The sequence below is a fragment of the Carlito syrichta genome, unplaced genomic scaffold (assembly GCF_000164805.1).
Source record: "Carlito syrichta isolate Samal-C Ts95f unplaced genomic scaffold, Tarsius_syrichta-2.0.1 Scaffold312386, whole genome shotgun sequence".
Classification (NCBI taxonomy): domain Eukaryota; kingdom Metazoa; phylum Chordata; class Mammalia; order Primates; family Tarsiidae; genus Carlito; species Carlito syrichta.
Window position 1 is genome coordinate 524,832 of NW_007256482.1, and position 16,605 is coordinate 541,436.

The 16,605-nt window shown below is 36.4% G+C and overlaps 1 protein-coding gene across 1 annotated transcript in view; it reads left to right on the forward strand.

Moving 5' to 3' along the window:
• The window catches only part of SECISBP2L (SECIS binding protein 2 like), a 55,754-nt gene that overhangs the window by 12,554 nt on the left and 26,595 nt on the right, over positions 1-16,605 (forward strand). Inside the window, exons 3-7 of the mRNA XM_008069897.1 lie at positions 766-1,090; positions 3,996-4,131; positions 8,795-9,024; positions 9,311-9,335; positions 9,655-9,770. Of these exons, the coding sequence (XP_008068088.1) occupies positions 766-1,090; positions 3,996-4,131; positions 8,795-9,024; positions 9,311-9,335; positions 9,655-9,770 (832 nt within the window). The remainder of the gene's footprint in view (positions 1-765; positions 1,091-3,995; positions 4,132-8,794; positions 9,025-9,310; positions 9,336-9,654; positions 9,771-16,605) is intronic.

A 16,605-nucleotide genomic window follows, 5' to 3' on the forward strand; every position in this document is an offset into this window, starting at 1 on the left:
TGCTTGTCATGGGAGTAGTGAGGAAAAGCTCTGTTTCAGCTCCCTGTTCTCGAGGACCCCATATTGGTCAGCAGCAATCTTTGGTGAGGAGGCTGCTGGGACAGGAAGAATCTTGCTGGTACTTTATGTGAACTGCACTAGAAGAAACGCCAATGCTGAGGATAAGATGTCAGTGGACAGGATTGCCTCTTCACTTCTTTCCCTTGGACCTGAAGCTGGCTTCTGTTGCCAAGGAGAGCAACCGAGAAAAAGAGTTGGACATGGCTAGGAGAGTATGGAAAGAGGAGTAGGAGGCCCAGGGATTGAGCTGAAGAATGAGAGGTGGAGGAATTAAGTCACTCTTTGTAATGATCACCTTACACGATGATCACCTTATTCTGTCACAGTTGTGTACATTGGGCGGGAACTTTGGACTGCCAGTGTTGACACACCCAACAATTAGATGTTTAACTTTTAGGCAGAAATACCTTAAGGAGTTTGAGAACAGAGTTACAAATAATAGTGGTACGTGAAATGCTCTAAAACCATCAGATTGGGTTCCTATTACTGTCATTTAAATTGTTATTACATGTACATAATGATCATTAATTACAGCAAATAACTGTAAGATGATGTGAGTTATGAGTTATGTCCCCTTTTCCAGAATTTTGATAAAGTCACTATTCTGTACTGTTTTTTTCTTTTATTAATGTGAGTTGAGATTTTGTTTTAGTATTATTTTTAGACTTGTCTATAGATTTGTTCTTTCTTGATTTGGTTTTGCAGACAATTTCCATTATATAACAATGATATACGATGGCAGCAGCCCAATCCCAACCCTACTGGACCATACCTTGCTTATCCCATTATATCTGCTCAGCCACCTGTTTCTACTGAGTATACTTATTATCAACTGATGCCAGCACCATGTGCCCAAGTTATGGGTTTCTATCATCCTTTTCCTACACCTTACTCCAACACCTTTCAGGCTGCAAATACTGTAAATGCTATAACCACAGAATGTGCTGAGCGTCCAAATCAGCTTGGACAGGTCTTCCCATTGTCTAGTCATAGAAGCAGAAACAGCAACAGAGGTCCAGTAGCACCAAAAGTAAGTGTCCATTTTTTATTAGTTTTAAAATTTGATATTGTTCTTATTAGTATAAGTAATTTGCTACTTGTATTGACTGACCTTTAATGTTGAATTTACTGTAAAACATTTCATTCTGTAATACAAAATGGTCAAGGGTATGTTGTTCGTAAGATAATTTTCTCTGTGTTGTTTATTATTGTTCATTTTTTGGTGATTTTATAGTCATCTTTATGTTCTTTAGAGAGTTTTACATAAACAGTGCACAAATAATTCCAGATTATTTGATTTAGTGATTAAAAAATGCATGGTGACACCAACATAACTGGTTAGTGTGGATCTTATGCTAGCCATGCTGATTGACTAATGAACTTGAAGATACTTCAATCTTTGGGAGTCAAAGAGAGATATTATGGGAAAGAATATTTATAATTCATTAGATTCCTTCAACTTTAGTATTTCTCTTCTGTGAATTTTTAATGGGAATAGCACTTTGTTATTTAAGTGGTGCATTACTATATATAAACAAAGAGTCTCCTGGGCTGAAGAAAATGAAAAATAAATATATGAAACCAGTTTTATTCAGGACCAGCCTTTTGACTAAGGGGGAAAAGAATGAAGGCTTTGAAATCACAGAATTAAGGTTTAATTTTGGTTAACTTTTTTTTTTTTAACCTAAAAGGCCATTTTACAATTGAGACCTTAATAGTAAAGCTAATGAGAAGAAAACCATGTTTTTAGTTTTTCACTTTTGAGCTGCTAGAAGAGCAACTTCTTGGAAGCATCTTATAACTGTGTCATTAAGGAATTGATGCTTTTCCTAGATTCCATTAGCCCAGCTTCTTCTGTGAAGTCTTTGCTGTATCCTGGTATAATTTTTACGAATTAAAACACAGGCCGGCCTTGGTGGCTCAGCCTGTAATCTCAGCACTTTGGGAGACTGAGGTAGAGTGGATTGCCTGAGACCGCGGGTTCGAGACCCGCTTGGGCAACTTGATGAGACCTCATCTCTACAATACATCAAAAATTAGCTGGGCGTGGTAGTGCACGCCTGTAGTTCCAGCTACTTGGAAGGCTGAGGCAGAAGGATCACTGGAACCCAGCAGGTCAAAACTGCAGTGCCCAGGAGCATGCCACTGCACTCCAGTCTGGGCGACAGAATGAGACTCCAACTCTTAAAACAAAAAAACCAACAACAGAAGTTGCTATGAAAAGCTTTTTGTCTTTGTTCACGGAAACATCCTGGGTCAAGGAAAATCCATTTGAAAACTCTAAGAATGAAAAAAAAAAAAGTATTGGAAATACGTATGTAATTTCCATGTGTTGCCGGGCTCAGTGGCTCAGCCTGTAATCCCATGCCTTGGGAGGCTGAGGTGAGTGGATTGCCTGAGCCCACGGGTTCGAGATCCGCTTGGACAACTTGGTGAGCTCTCATCTCTACAATAAATCACAAAATTAGCCGGATGTGGTAGCACGCGCCTGTAGTTCCAGCTACTTGGAAGGCTGAGGCGGAAGGATCACTGGAGCCCAGCAGGTCGAGGCTGCGGTGGCCGGGAGCGGCCATTGCACTCCAGTCTGGGCGACTGAGTGAGACTCCAACTCAAAAAAAATAAACAAATTTCCAGGTGTTGAAGGAACATGAATTTTCAGAATTGAATTCCAGCACTTTATTGTTGGAAGTTAATTTCAGAATTCTATTGTATAAATTGCTGTTAAGTGATGAATACTCATATTTTTATTTGTTTGTTTTTGGTTGTTTTTATTTTGAGTTGGAGTTTCATTCTGTCACCCAGACTGGAGTGCAGTGGCATGCTCACAGCCACTGCAGCCTCGACCAGCTGGGCTAAGGCGATCCTTCCGCCTCAGTCTTCCAAGTAGCTGGAACTATAGGCGCATGCCACCGCACCCGGCTAATTTTTTTATTTATTGTAGAGACAGGATTTCACCAAGTTGCCTAGGCTGGTCTCGAACCCCTGGACTCAGGCAGTCCTCTCGCCTCAGCCTCACAAAGTGCTAGGATTACATACAGGCTTGAGCCACCACACCCAGCCCAATGCTCATATTTTTAAACAGAAAGAAAAGGATCGCCTTTATTATTATTTTTTATTTGAGAAGGGTCTCACTCTGTCACCAGGCTAGAGTGCATTGGCATGATTGTAGCTCAGTTTGTATCTCTGATGTCAGCTTATTATTTGTGAAGTAGATATCTGCCTGCTCTCACTCATTGTCATTGACGGTAGGAAAATCTCAAACTCCTGGGTTCAGGCGATCCTCCTGCCTCAGCCTTTCAAATAGCTAGGACTACTGGTGTGCACCACCATGCCCAACTAGTTTTTTGTTTAAAAAAAATTTTTTTTTGTAGAGATGGGGTCTCTTACTAAGTTGCCCCTTTTGAACTCAAACTCCTAGCCTCTAGTGAACCTCCTATCTTGGCCTCTCAAAGTGCTTGAATTACAGGCATGAACAACTGTGCCTGGCTGGTATCAATTTTTTATATTTTCTTTTTGAACTCTGAAGCACAAGTTATTTTCTGTCATTGCTATCATGAAACTAAAATTTAGCCTTGGGGTAAGTTACTACCCTTTTAAGGAAATTTACAATCCCTTCTGTCAATTATTATTTATTGGTTGAGAAATAAAAAATATAAGTAACAAAAATGAGTTCATTTATTAATCTTAGTAGTGTTAATGGTTATTGAAAAATAGTGTATGAATGTGTATATAAAACATTACTTAGCCTATTATGCTTTGCTGCAGATAGTTTTATGAAACCCTAAAATAGTAATTCTGTTTCTCAGTGGATTGGGAGTTGATAATTTGGAACATATGTTTAGATGTATTTTGTAATAGTTGTGTATTTTATAATGTTTAATACATTGAGTGGGTTCTTTTTCTTTCTTCCTTTTTTTTTTTTTAACTTAAATCAGCAACAGCTTTTACAACAGCACATAAAAAGCAAAAGACCACTGGTGAAAAATGTAGCTACTCAGAAAGAAACAAATGCAGCGGGTCCTGATAATCGATCAAAAATTGTGCTTCTGGTAGATGCTTCACAGCAAACTGGTAAGACAAGAGTTCTTACATATATATCACTGATTTTTATCTGTTTCCATACATTGACTTTATAATTGGTGGTCTGTGCCAATTTTTAGGATTTTAGGCTTTCTTTTTTTTTTGAGTTCGAGTCTCATTCTGTTGCCCAGGCTGGAGTGCAGTGGCATGCTCATGGCTACCCCAGCATCTACCTGCTGGGTGCTGGCAATCCTTATGCCTCAGCCTTCTAAGTAACCAGAACTACAGGCGTGTGGCTGGCTAATTTTTGATTTATTGTAGAGATGAGGTCTCACCAAGTTGCCTGGGCTGGTCTTGAACCCGTAGGCTTAGGCAATCCACTTGCCTCAGCTTCCCAAAGTGCTGGGATTACAGTCTGAGCCACCAAGCCCAGCCTAGGCTTTCATTCTTTGGTTTGTCCTGCCACTTTGTGAAATTCTCTAGGAAGGATAGAACAGTCTATGTCCTTAATATTCTTTCAACTGCTTGCTGGTTTATACATAATTTTGGACAGAGTTTAAGGTTTTCTTTTTTCCTTTGTACTACTGGAACAGTTCAGATATCAGAGATGGAGTTTTGCTGATACTGTAGAAATTTGAGGAACTCATTTTAGTTGAAATGAAAATTGTACATATTTTTATAACTAGATCAAGACCCTTTATAAAGCATTATATCCTGTATCTTCATAGGAAGACCTTGGCAGGTTTTCTGTGCCATATTTTAGCATACATCTGAATCAGACCAGTAAGTGACACCTGTATTTTATCAAACAAGTAAAAATTTTGAACTAGTCAAGTAACATTTTGTCAAAAAATCTGAGAGGACTATGTAAGCATAAGTAAAAAAGTTTTTACCTGGTAAGAGAAAGGATTCATATCTTTATAATATTCTAGTTGTTTTCCAGTTAGTATCCTGAAAGTCCAATTTTCATCTCTGCTTTCAGCTTATTATTTGTAAAGTAGATATCTGTCTGCAGTCACCCATTGTCATTGACACTAGGAAAAAAATCTTTCTTAATGATTCAGGGCCAAGATTTAGGTCTGTTTAAAGTTGCTTTTTTATCTACCTCTTTATAGCCTTCATTCAACTAAAGTCTGGTTTGAAATGAATAAGATGACATACTTTTTTTCTCTTGGGTTATACCTTTTCTCTTGGACATCTATTCATTTATCCTTTTATAATTGTTTACATTCATTAAGAACAGAGAAAGAGCCAGGCTCAGTGGTTCAGTCTGTAATCCCGCGCCTTTGGAAGGCTGAGGTGAGTGGATTGCCTGAGCCCGAGGATTCGAGACCCGCCTGGGCAGGCGAGACCTCATCTCTACAATAAATCAAAAAAATTAGCCCGGCATGGTAGTGTGCGCCTGTAATTCCGGCTACTCGGAAGGCTGAGGCGGAAGGATCACCAGAGCCCAGCAGGTCGAGGCTGCAGTGGCCGGGAGCAGCCACTGCACTCCAGTCTGGGCGACAGAGTGAGACTCCAACTCCAAAAAAAAGAAGAACAGAGAAAGGATCTTGGAATCAGTTAAAAAACAATCTTGATGATAGTACAGTCATTGTGTGGCTAAAGCATAAAGGCATAAAGCTGTGATTTACAGACTGACAAATGCTTGGAGTGGCTGTGGAAAAGAATCACAATGTAATATATTACAAGTTTTCTGTTTTGATTTTTTTCTAATGATAGTGACCCCTTCTATGTGCTTTTTACCCTGGGAAGGCTTTTAAGTAAAAGTTACCTGTTCTTCTTTAGTTTGCTCATTAAGTAACCACAAAAACATCCTGCTAAAGCTTAAGAATTAATTAGAAAATGAAAAGGTGAAGGCTTAGTTGAAGCAAAAGAATGTACATTCTATCAGTACTTTTATTCTTAGTTTATTTTCAAGTCTGAGTGAGGATTGTAATTCTATCAGTATTTTTATTCTTTAGTGAGGATTCATTGTTATCAAAGATTGAGTTAATAGGAATACTTTCCATTTGTAACAATTTTTTACATTTGAACACAAGCTCATTATTTAATAAGATGGCTAGATATAAGATAATGTACAACAGTTCATTGAATTTCAGTATGCCACCAGCAAACAAAATTAAACAAAAGATATTTTTTACAATAGCAATAAAAATACAGAGCTTTTAGGAATCTTAGAGAAGATGTATGAGACATATAAGCAGAAAACTATAAGACTTTATTATGGGACATTAAGAAAAACCTAAATATCATGTTCATACAGGATGATTTTATATTACAAATGTCAGTTTTCCCTAAGTTAGTCTGTAAATTCAGTGCAGTTCTAATAAAAATTTCAATAGGTATTTTTAGGAAACTTGACAAACTAATTCTAAACTAAAGGAACAGTGGTCTGAGAAGAGCCAAGACATTCCTGCAAAAGAATTTTTCCTTTAGATATCAAGACTTATAAAGTCATCTTAATTCCTGTTGGTTTTATCATCTGTGCAGTATACAAACATTGAACAGAACAGAAATGGATCCCTATGTGTGATATGGAAAATTTCAGAGATAGCATTATCGATCCCTAATTTATACCCCATGCAGATCTGTTTCAGATGGATTGAGGATTTAAATGGGAAAACCAATGTTAAAAAAATATAGGCAGGTATCTTCATGACTGCAGGGAGGAAATGACTTCTAAAATTAAAAATCCCTGTTTATTAAAAGTGAGTGAAAGAACAAGTCACAAACTTGCAGGGAAAATATATAATATTTTTTATATATAATATATGAATATATATATATATATTATACACACACACACACACACACACACACACACACATTTTTCTGAGTCAGAGTCTCACACTGTTGCCCAGGCTGGAATTCAGTGGCATGAATTCCTGGGCTCGGGCAATCCTTCTGCCTCAGCCTCGCAATTAGCTGGGACTACAGACACATAGCACCATGCCCCCCTAATTTGATTTTTTGTAGAGACTAGGTCTCACTATGTTGCTTAGGCTGGTCTCGAACTACTGGACTCAAGCAGTCCTCCCACCTAGGCTTCCCAAAGTGCTGAGATTACAGGCGTGAGCCACTGTACCTGGCCTTGAAAAAGATTTTTACCATGCATAGAAGTTGACAAAGAATTAGCATGAGACATACAAAGAATTCATATGAATCAGTAAGAAAATGATTTCACCCTGTCCTTGGGGCCCTTGGGACACAGTACTAGGCAACTAAAAGAATTTTTGCAGGACTCTAGAAAATTTTTCTTTTGACTCAATCAGTCATCCCAGTCCTGTGAATGTATACAAATGGAACCTTCCCCTAGAAAGAAAAGGGGTTGTTAGGCTAAAGATGGACATTGCAGCAGTACAACAAAAACACTGAAACCCTCATAGTATCCAGTAGCAGGTGACAAGTCATCAAAAGCATGTCGACTCAGTGGAATAATATGGAGCTGTCTTATAGTTAAGAAGACTTATCATAACATATGACAACATTAAGCAGAGCACAATTCAAAATTGCATCAGTGTTGTATAAAACTTATGAATGGGTAGAAATGTGAAAAAAGAAAAACTTTTGATTTGTTAGGAAAAGATTCTAAGAGGTTTCTTTTTTTTTTTCTTGGAATGTCTTACTGTGTTTACAGTTTGTGAAATAAAAAATAAGAGACAACTTAGAAAAATGGCAGAAGTCAAATAATCCAAAAGTAAAATTAATAAGAATTTCACAGAAGGAAAAATATTACCAGCTGAAAGCATCAGAAAAGATGCTCAGCCTTATTAAGCGGACAAATATAAATTAAAAGCCGCCTTTTTACATCCAACAGGTTGTATATAGCCTGGAAGTCAATATCAAGTATTTGGTGAATATGTGGATGTTTGGGGCTATTTATTTATATCTTACTGTTGGAATATAAACTGTTTTAACCACCTTTGAAAACAATTTGGCATTATCAAGTAAAGTTAGATGTGTGCATCCCCTAAGTTCTGGCAGCATTTACCTGACAGAAAAACTTTCGCATGCATACATGTACATTCATGGGTCAGTAAATGAATGTTTACAGCAATATTGTTCTTAATAGCAAAACCTCCAAACAGCTCAAGTGTTCTGTCACTGGTATGAAGGGTAAATACATTATGACAGATTCATACAAAGGCATTCTAGAGTCCAGTGACATTAATGAATGAATTACAATCACATACATCAGGATCTCAAAACCAGGTTGAAATTGGAGTTGGGAGGAGCAAGTCACAGAAGAATATGAACAATATGGTTTTTAAAAACAATGTTTAAAATTTTTAAAGTACATGAGTTGTGTTTTGGAAATACAAAAATCCATGGTCAATCTATAAAGAAAAGCTCAGGGATGATACACACAGAATTCAGAATAGACATAAACTCTGGGGGAAGAAAAGAATGCCTTGGTAGAAAGGGGCACACAATGGCCATCAAAAGATTGGCATTGTTGTTTCTTAAATGACTGATGGTTGCTTTAGTATTTTAATGATATAATATTTTATTCTCTTCATAATAAAAACATGTTATAAACCAACTTATCAGGAACATCTTACCTTTTAATGATCTTTTCAAAAAGTTGTCACCTGTTTCTCCATTTACGTTGCTCGATATCTTTATTTTCTTAAAACTGTAATAATAATTTAACAAAAATTTATCAATTTGTTCATCACAAAGAATTGTCAAAATGTCCTTGCCTTTGTAGATTTCCCATCAGATATCGCCAACAAGTCTCTCTCGGAGACCACTGCTGCAATGCTCTGGAAATCCAAAGGCAGGAGGAGAAGAGCTTCCCACCCCACTGCCGAATCTTCTAGTGAGCAGGGGGCTAGTGAAGCTGACATTGACAGTGATAGTGGTTACTGCAGTCCCAAACACAGCAACAACCAGCCTGCAGCAGGGGCTTTGAGAAATCCTGATTCTGGGACTATGAATGTATGTAACATTGCCCTGATTTCTTAATCAGTCACTGACATCAGTATTATCTTTCTGTCCTCTGCTAAAGCTTAAGTATCTGTTTTCTTGAACAATTCCTATAATAATAGGATAGTTACACATGCATTTTGTATATTTTATTAATAGTAATTTAAAATGTTCATTTATGGAGAAGTATAAGATTGTAATAAGCATGCTTCACACTAGAGTAAATTGTGAAACAGTTTGGCAAACATAATATTGACTCTTAAGTAGAAAATAATTGTCTTTTTTGTTTTTTTTTTAGCACGTGGACACATCTGTGTGTGCAGGTACTTATTTTCTGCATTGTTTTTTGCTGTACTTTTTTATTTGTCCGTGTCAGAGTTTTCCTTTTGAGCATGAAGCTTGCTGATGCTACAAAAAAAAAAAAAAAAAAAATTAGAAATCTTCCAGATGCTAAAGATAATTTGAAAGTACAGTTTTGTCAATCAAATTGAGAAAATGCCAGCTGTAAGAACTGGAATGTCATTTAAAGTTCATAGAGAAACTGCCAGTATTACATTCATAGATAGTGACTAAAGTTAGGGACAATTTAGATTTTGGCATCTTTTATAAGTAAAGCTTATTTTAAAATTTCATTTGTTATAGGTGGTGTAAATTGGTCCAATGTAACTTGCCAGGCAACTCAGAAAAAACCTTGGATGGAAAAAAATCAAACATTTTCTAGAGGTGGAAGGCAAACTGAACAAAGAAATAATTCACAGGTAATTTGAAGTAGGTTGGAGAAAATTGTTTAGGTGTGAGATGAATTATTTTAGATTTGTTATAATGGTATAGTAGTTACAAAGGAGAGTATCACTTTTTGGAGATGCAGGTCGAGTGATTTAAAAGTGAACCATCATGATGTCTATAACTTACTTTAAAACAGCTTAACTAATAAAACTTTTAAATAGTGAAATAAAATGGTTAATGTTGAATGAGTGGGTAAATATGTGAGTATATTATACCATTTTTTAAAACTTTTCTGTATATTTGAATGCTTTATAATTTTAAAAAAGGATGGCCTTTAATCCTGCTTCATCTGCCATGTCTTTTTCCTATCCACATAAAAACTTAAAATAATTTTATGCCTTAAATATTGATTCTCTGGTCTGAGGATGACAGCCTTATCCAGGTGACTTGACTATAAACGCCTTTTTGTGGTAGTGACAGTGCCACAGTGATGGCTGCTTCATGCTGTAATGTAGTAAGACTAGGCAGCTTCCGGAAGGCCTTGATGAGCAAGTCTAACTGAATACAGCAGAGCAGGCCATGAACTTTCACTGCCACTTCCACTTCTACTACACTGCCATGAACTTCCAATAACTGTGTCTTCCTGCATTGTGAAATCAGGGAGTTGTTGATTGGTCATTATTTATCCTTTTTATTTTTTGAATAAGCTTTTTGAATTCCTTAAATCTAGTTAAGGAATTGAAGGTATCTCATGAATGTTTGGACATGGTCATCTGTAGATAAATTGAAATAGGAACAAGTTACTAGTGAATTAAATATACCAGCCACTTGCCTATTCCTTTGCTTCCCTGAAATGAATTTCAGATGGAACATCCCTAACCTCAAATCTGAAATACTCCAAAATCTGAAACTTTTTTTAAATAACAAAATAATTGTACATACTTAGAGAGTGCAGTGTGATATTTCAATATATGTATACCACGTGTAATGATCAAATTAGGATAAATAGCTTATCCATCACCTCAAACATTGATAATTTATTTGTGTTGAGCATTTTCAAAATCCTCTCATCTAGCTTTTTGAAAATACACAATAAATTATTAACTACAGTCACCCTGTAGTGCTGTAGAACACTAGATCTTATTTCTGTTATTTAGCTGCAATTTGCATCCATTAACCAACCTTTCCCTATCTCTTCTCCCCTCTTTCCACCCTTCCCAGCCTCTAGTAACCACTGTTTTACGCTCTACTTCTATGAAATCAATTTTTTTTTAGCTTCTACATATGGATAAGAACATGCACTGTTAATCTTTCTGTGCCTGACTTATTTCACTTAACACAATGTCCTCCCTGACTCATGCATGTTGCTGCGAATGCTATGATTTTGTTCTTTTTTGTGGCTGAATAGTACTTCACAGTGTATATATACCATATTTTCTTTATTCATTCATCTGCTGATGGACGCTTAGGTTGATTTCACATCTTGGCTGCTGAGAATGGTGCTGCAGTAAACATGGAAGATACTTCTTTGATATACTGTTTTCGGTTCCTTTGACTAAATACCCAGTAGTGGGATTGCTGGATGATATATGGTAGTTCTGCTTTTAGTTTTTTGAGGAACCTCCATACTGTTTTACATAGTGATCCTACTAATCTACCTTCCCTTCAACAGTGTATGAGAGTTCCTTTTTCTCTGCATCCTGGTCAGTTTTCTTTTTTTTTCTTTTTCTTTTTTTTTGGTCTTTTTGATAAAAGCCATTCTAACTGGAGTGATAAGATATTTCGCTATGGTTTTGATTTGCATTTCCCTGATGATTAATAATGTTGAGCATTTTTTCATTTATGTCTTTTGAAAAATATCTGTTCAGATCATTTGCCCATTTTTAGTTGAAAAATTTGAAACTTTTTGAATGCCTTGAAAGATGAACATTCCATATATAAGTGCTTAACATAAACTTTGTTTCATGCACACGATTATTAAACATATTGTATAAAATTACCTTCAGTCTATGTGTATAAGATATATATCAAACATAAATGAATTTCATGTTTAGGCTTGGATTCTATCCCTAAAATATCTCATCATGTGTATGCAGGTATTTCAAAATCTGAAAAAAATCCAAAATCCGAAACACTACTGATCCCATTTCAGATAAAGGATACTCAGCCTGTACTTCAGATGAACCTTAACATTAACTAGGCTGCCAGAAAAAAAAAAAAAGCAGAATAATGCCCTGTTCCCTGCGGTTGTTGCAAAAATGAGTTGTTGTTTGCGGCAGGCTTGTGAGCCAATCTAACTTTCTTTTATTACAAACAGAAGAACTAAAACAATCATTTATGTAGATTAAATAAACAAAAATCTATAAAATGTTTACTTACATGCTGAAATTTTCTGCTGAAACTGTAACTGCTAGTCCTGCCAAGTTTACAGTCTTGGTACTGTTGCTTTTGATTCTAGTAGCCCACTGGAGGGAAGGTAATTCTGAGATGAAAAACATTTGATCTCTATCTCAAAACTGGTGAGGCTCGCTCAAAAAATTAAAAAGATAATTATGCAGAAACCTATGGTATGTTAAGTTTTGTTTAGTTTTAATCTCTCTTCATTCCAAAAGAACTGGAGCCAGGTGTTTGATAGTGTTTGTTTTCTTTTCTATGTACAATGCTTTGTTATCCTTGTACTTTTCTTAAATATATTTGATTTTTTGAGATGCAGAATCTTTTTTTAAGTCAAAATGTTTTCCTTGTTTGCAATTTCTGATTGCTCTTAGACTGTAAAAATCTTTCAGCAGTCAAATAAATATTTGTCTGTATTTTCTACTATTTTTTATGGTATAATGTTTCAGGACATTTTTATCTGAGATTTATTTTGATTTATGGAAAAAACGATGATGTGGATTTTCAAAGTAGTTAACCAGTTTTCCTAACATTGTACTCCACTCTTTTCTCTAGTTTGTGTTTTCACTTTAATTTTTTGCTAATTTCTTAGGTTGTAGGGCTGTTTGAGGGCTGTTTGCTTTGTTCCATTTATCAAATTTTTGCACTCGTACCATGCTGTTTAATATTAATGTTCTTAAACATTTTTATCAGTGTTTCACTATTTTAAAGGATAGCTCCTTTCTATAGCCTGGTGCTATAATTTTAAATGATGGAAAAAATCTAAAAACTCGAAATCTTTTTAAAATGGTTTTATTTTATGAATAAATTGAAAAATAGAAGAGATGAAAACAATTAAACAATGAAAAACCTCATTTCACCCCTGCCTCTCCTTTCTTTCCTCCCCATACCTGTTCCACTGTGATTAGTTTCTTATATGTTCTTCCGGTTTCTTCATGTCATTATAAATAAATACAAGTATATGTGTATATACTAGTGTATATATACCATTATAAATATATATAATGTTTTTGTCTTTTCCTTGTACAAAATACGTCAGCATATCCACTCTGTACTCAACTTTGCTCACTTAAAAGTGTGTCTTGGAGACATTTCCATAATTTTCATATTACTACATAGAGGGCTTCCTCACTTTTTTCTTTTAAACAGTTCCTAATATTGTATGAATATACTATTGTTGATTTCTGTAGACTTTCTCCTGGACACTTGAGTTGTTTGCAATTTATTGCTGTTATAGACATGTTGCAGTGTCGTTTAGATATGTGTGTGAATAATATTATGATCAATTCCTAGATAAGGGACTGCTGAGTCAGAAGATAAAGTCATCTTTTGTTTTGGTAAATGTTACCAGATTGTACCAGTTTGCATTCTCAGCAACAACATGGAAAGTGACTGTTTTCTTTTTTCTTTTTTGATATGATCAAACTTCTTATATTTTCAGGTGTTTTCCAAGAATTTCTAGGCAGAACACTTTCCCCCTTCCCCCCTCACAGCAGCCAGTGCAGCAAAAGTGACTATTTTCATACAGCTTCAGAAATAGTGGTTTTTTAGGATTTTGGATTTGTGTCAATTAGCTGAAAAATGATATCTTAATGTTGTTGGTCATCTTTCTCTGTTTTTAAGGGCCTTTTACATATTTTTTTCTGTGAATTTATCTTGTCATATCTTCTGCCCATTTTTGGAATTTTGACCTATTTCTGTCTTTTTTTGTTATATTTTAAAATCAGTTTGATTAAGTTCCTTTTTTTTTTGAGTCAGAGACTCTGTTGCCCAGGCTAGAGTGCAGGGGCACACTTACTGCCACCCCAGCCTCGACCTGCTAGGCTCAGGCGATCCTTCTGTCTCGGCCTTCCAAGTAGCTGGAACTGCAGGCGCGCTACCACACCTGGCTAATTTTTGATTTATTGTAGAGACAAGGTCTCACCAAATTGCCCAGGCTTGTCTTGAACCCCTAGGCTCAGGCAGTCCTCTCGCCGTGGCCTCCCAAAGTGCTGGGATTACAGGCTTGAGCCACCGTGCCCGGCCCCCATGATCAAGGTTTTGTTGTTGTTGTTTTATTTTGAGTTGGAATCTCACTCTGTGGCCCAGACTGGAGGGCAATGGCACGCTCCCGGCCACCACAGCCTCGACCTGCTGGGCTTCCGCGATCCTTCTGCCTCCGCCTTCCAAGTAGCCAGAACTACAGGCACCTGCTACTACGCCTGGCTAATCTTTTAAATTTATTTATTGTAGAGATGAGATCACGCCAAGTAGCCCGAGTGGGTCTCGAACCCACGGGCTCAGGCAATCCACTCTTCTTGGCCTCCCAAAGTGCTGGGATTACAGGCTGAGCCACCAAGCCCGGCCAAGTTCTTAACAAATAAGTTCATACATATTCTTCATGGCAGGTCCTAGTATTATGTCTTTTTTGTTACTCTAAATGGCCATATGAAAGCTCCTTTTGAGTCAGGGTCTCACGCTTTGCGTAGTCTGTAGTGCGGTGGCACGATCATGGCTTGTTGTAACCTTGATCTTCAGGGCTCAGACGATCCTTCTGCCTCAGCCTTTCTAGTAACTGGGACTACAGGTATATACCACCACACCAGACTAATTATTTTAATGTTTTTGTAAAGATAAGATCTCGCTATTTTGCCCAGGCTGGTCTCAAACTCGGGCTCAAGCAGTCCTTCCTCCTTGGCCTCCCAAGTGCTGACAGGTGTGAGCTACCATACCTGGCCACAAACTTTTAAAAAATTATATGCAAGTTATTAGAGAATCTTAATATATACTTGAAGCTGTAGCTTTGCTTTGCTTTTTCAGTATGCCCACTTTCTGTCAACAAAACTCTTTGTCTAAGAGCTGACAAAAAGATGTCATAAGGTTATTGATTTACTTAAGAGATTATTGGAATACTTGCATATTTGGTTCACATGAACTTTGTTGAAACCAGCAGTTTAGGGATTTTAATTTAATCCTGATGCTTTATGTCTCCAAGTATAAGAATCAAGTTGCATTTGTTTTTTAAAAAAATTGTTTTAGTGTTTGTAACACCATTAATGCATATAGACTAACTCTGGTTTACAACTGTCATTGCGGGAATTGCCAGGTGGTTCCAAGTCTTTGCATGCATATGCTTGATTTCAGGATCCAAGACCTGTGTAGCAGCACCTTATCTTCCGGTCTGCTTCAAATATGTTTCCTGTTAGAATTTTCAGATAGCTGTTAATGAAGGTCATACTTTTCACGTGTTTTAAGTATCCTAGTTAAGAGAGGCATTTCATGTTAGCTGCACTGGATGCTTAAGAGAGGGAATTTTAAATATCTTAAGATTCTTAGAATGCTTAATAATGTTTTTTCTTGCCCTTAAGACATTTGAGCATTTGCAAATTTACTAATAGGATATCTTACTCTGTTCAGGCTGCTATAAAAGAGTACGATAAATTGAGTGGCTTATAAACAACAGAAACTTATTTCTCACGATTCTGGAGCTGGGAAGTCCAAGATCAAGGCACTGGAAAATTCAGTGTCTGGTGAGGACCCATTTCCTGGTTTACAGACAACTGTCTTCAACCTCTATCTTCACATGGTGGGAGGAGTGAGAGAACTCTGAGAATCCTTTTATAAGATCACTAATCCTATTTTTGATGACTCTGCCGTCATAACCTAATTACCTCCTAAAGGCCCACCTCTAAATACCGTCTCATAGACAGACTTTCAACATAGGAATTTTGGGAGTCACAAACATTCAGACCATAACATAGGGTAATAATAATTTATGTGATTAAATGAAAATTTTATTCTCTTAAATCTATTTTCTCATAAATAAGACTTTTGTTAAATAGTTTTTCCCAGGAATTCTGTTATTTTTCTTAATAAACTGCGAGTATCAGAAAACTTTCCAGTAGTTAAATTTAAAAGTACAATATACAGTTTTTCCCACCAGTGGTAACATTTTGCAAAACTATAATGCGATATCACAACCCAGATCGACCTTGACACGCTCAAGAGATGGAACAGATTCATCACCACAAGGACCCCTCATGTTGCCTTTTCATAGCCAGCCACTCCTTATTCCCTAGAATCCCTAATCTGTTCTTTCTTTCTTTCTATACTTTATTTGTTTCAAGAAAGTTTTATGAATGCACTTATAAAGTCCTTTTGGAGTTGATCTTTTTTCACTTGTGTGGTTCTCTGGAGATCATCAGGTTGTTGGGTTTATCAATACTGTTGTTTATTTATTTTTGTAGTTAACTACTAACTACCATACTGTAGTATGAATGTACCACAATTAATTTAACTGCTCACTGGAGGACATCTGACTTGTTTTTGGCTTTAATGAATAAACTGATATCAGACAAGACCATTAGTGATAGGGGAAAAAAGCTGATAATCATCATGTACAGGAAAAAAAAAGCAACATGTGTTAATTGTCTCATTTTAATACTTTTCTTATAAGTACCTTATTTGTCAGAAGTTTTGACCTTTTACAATAAA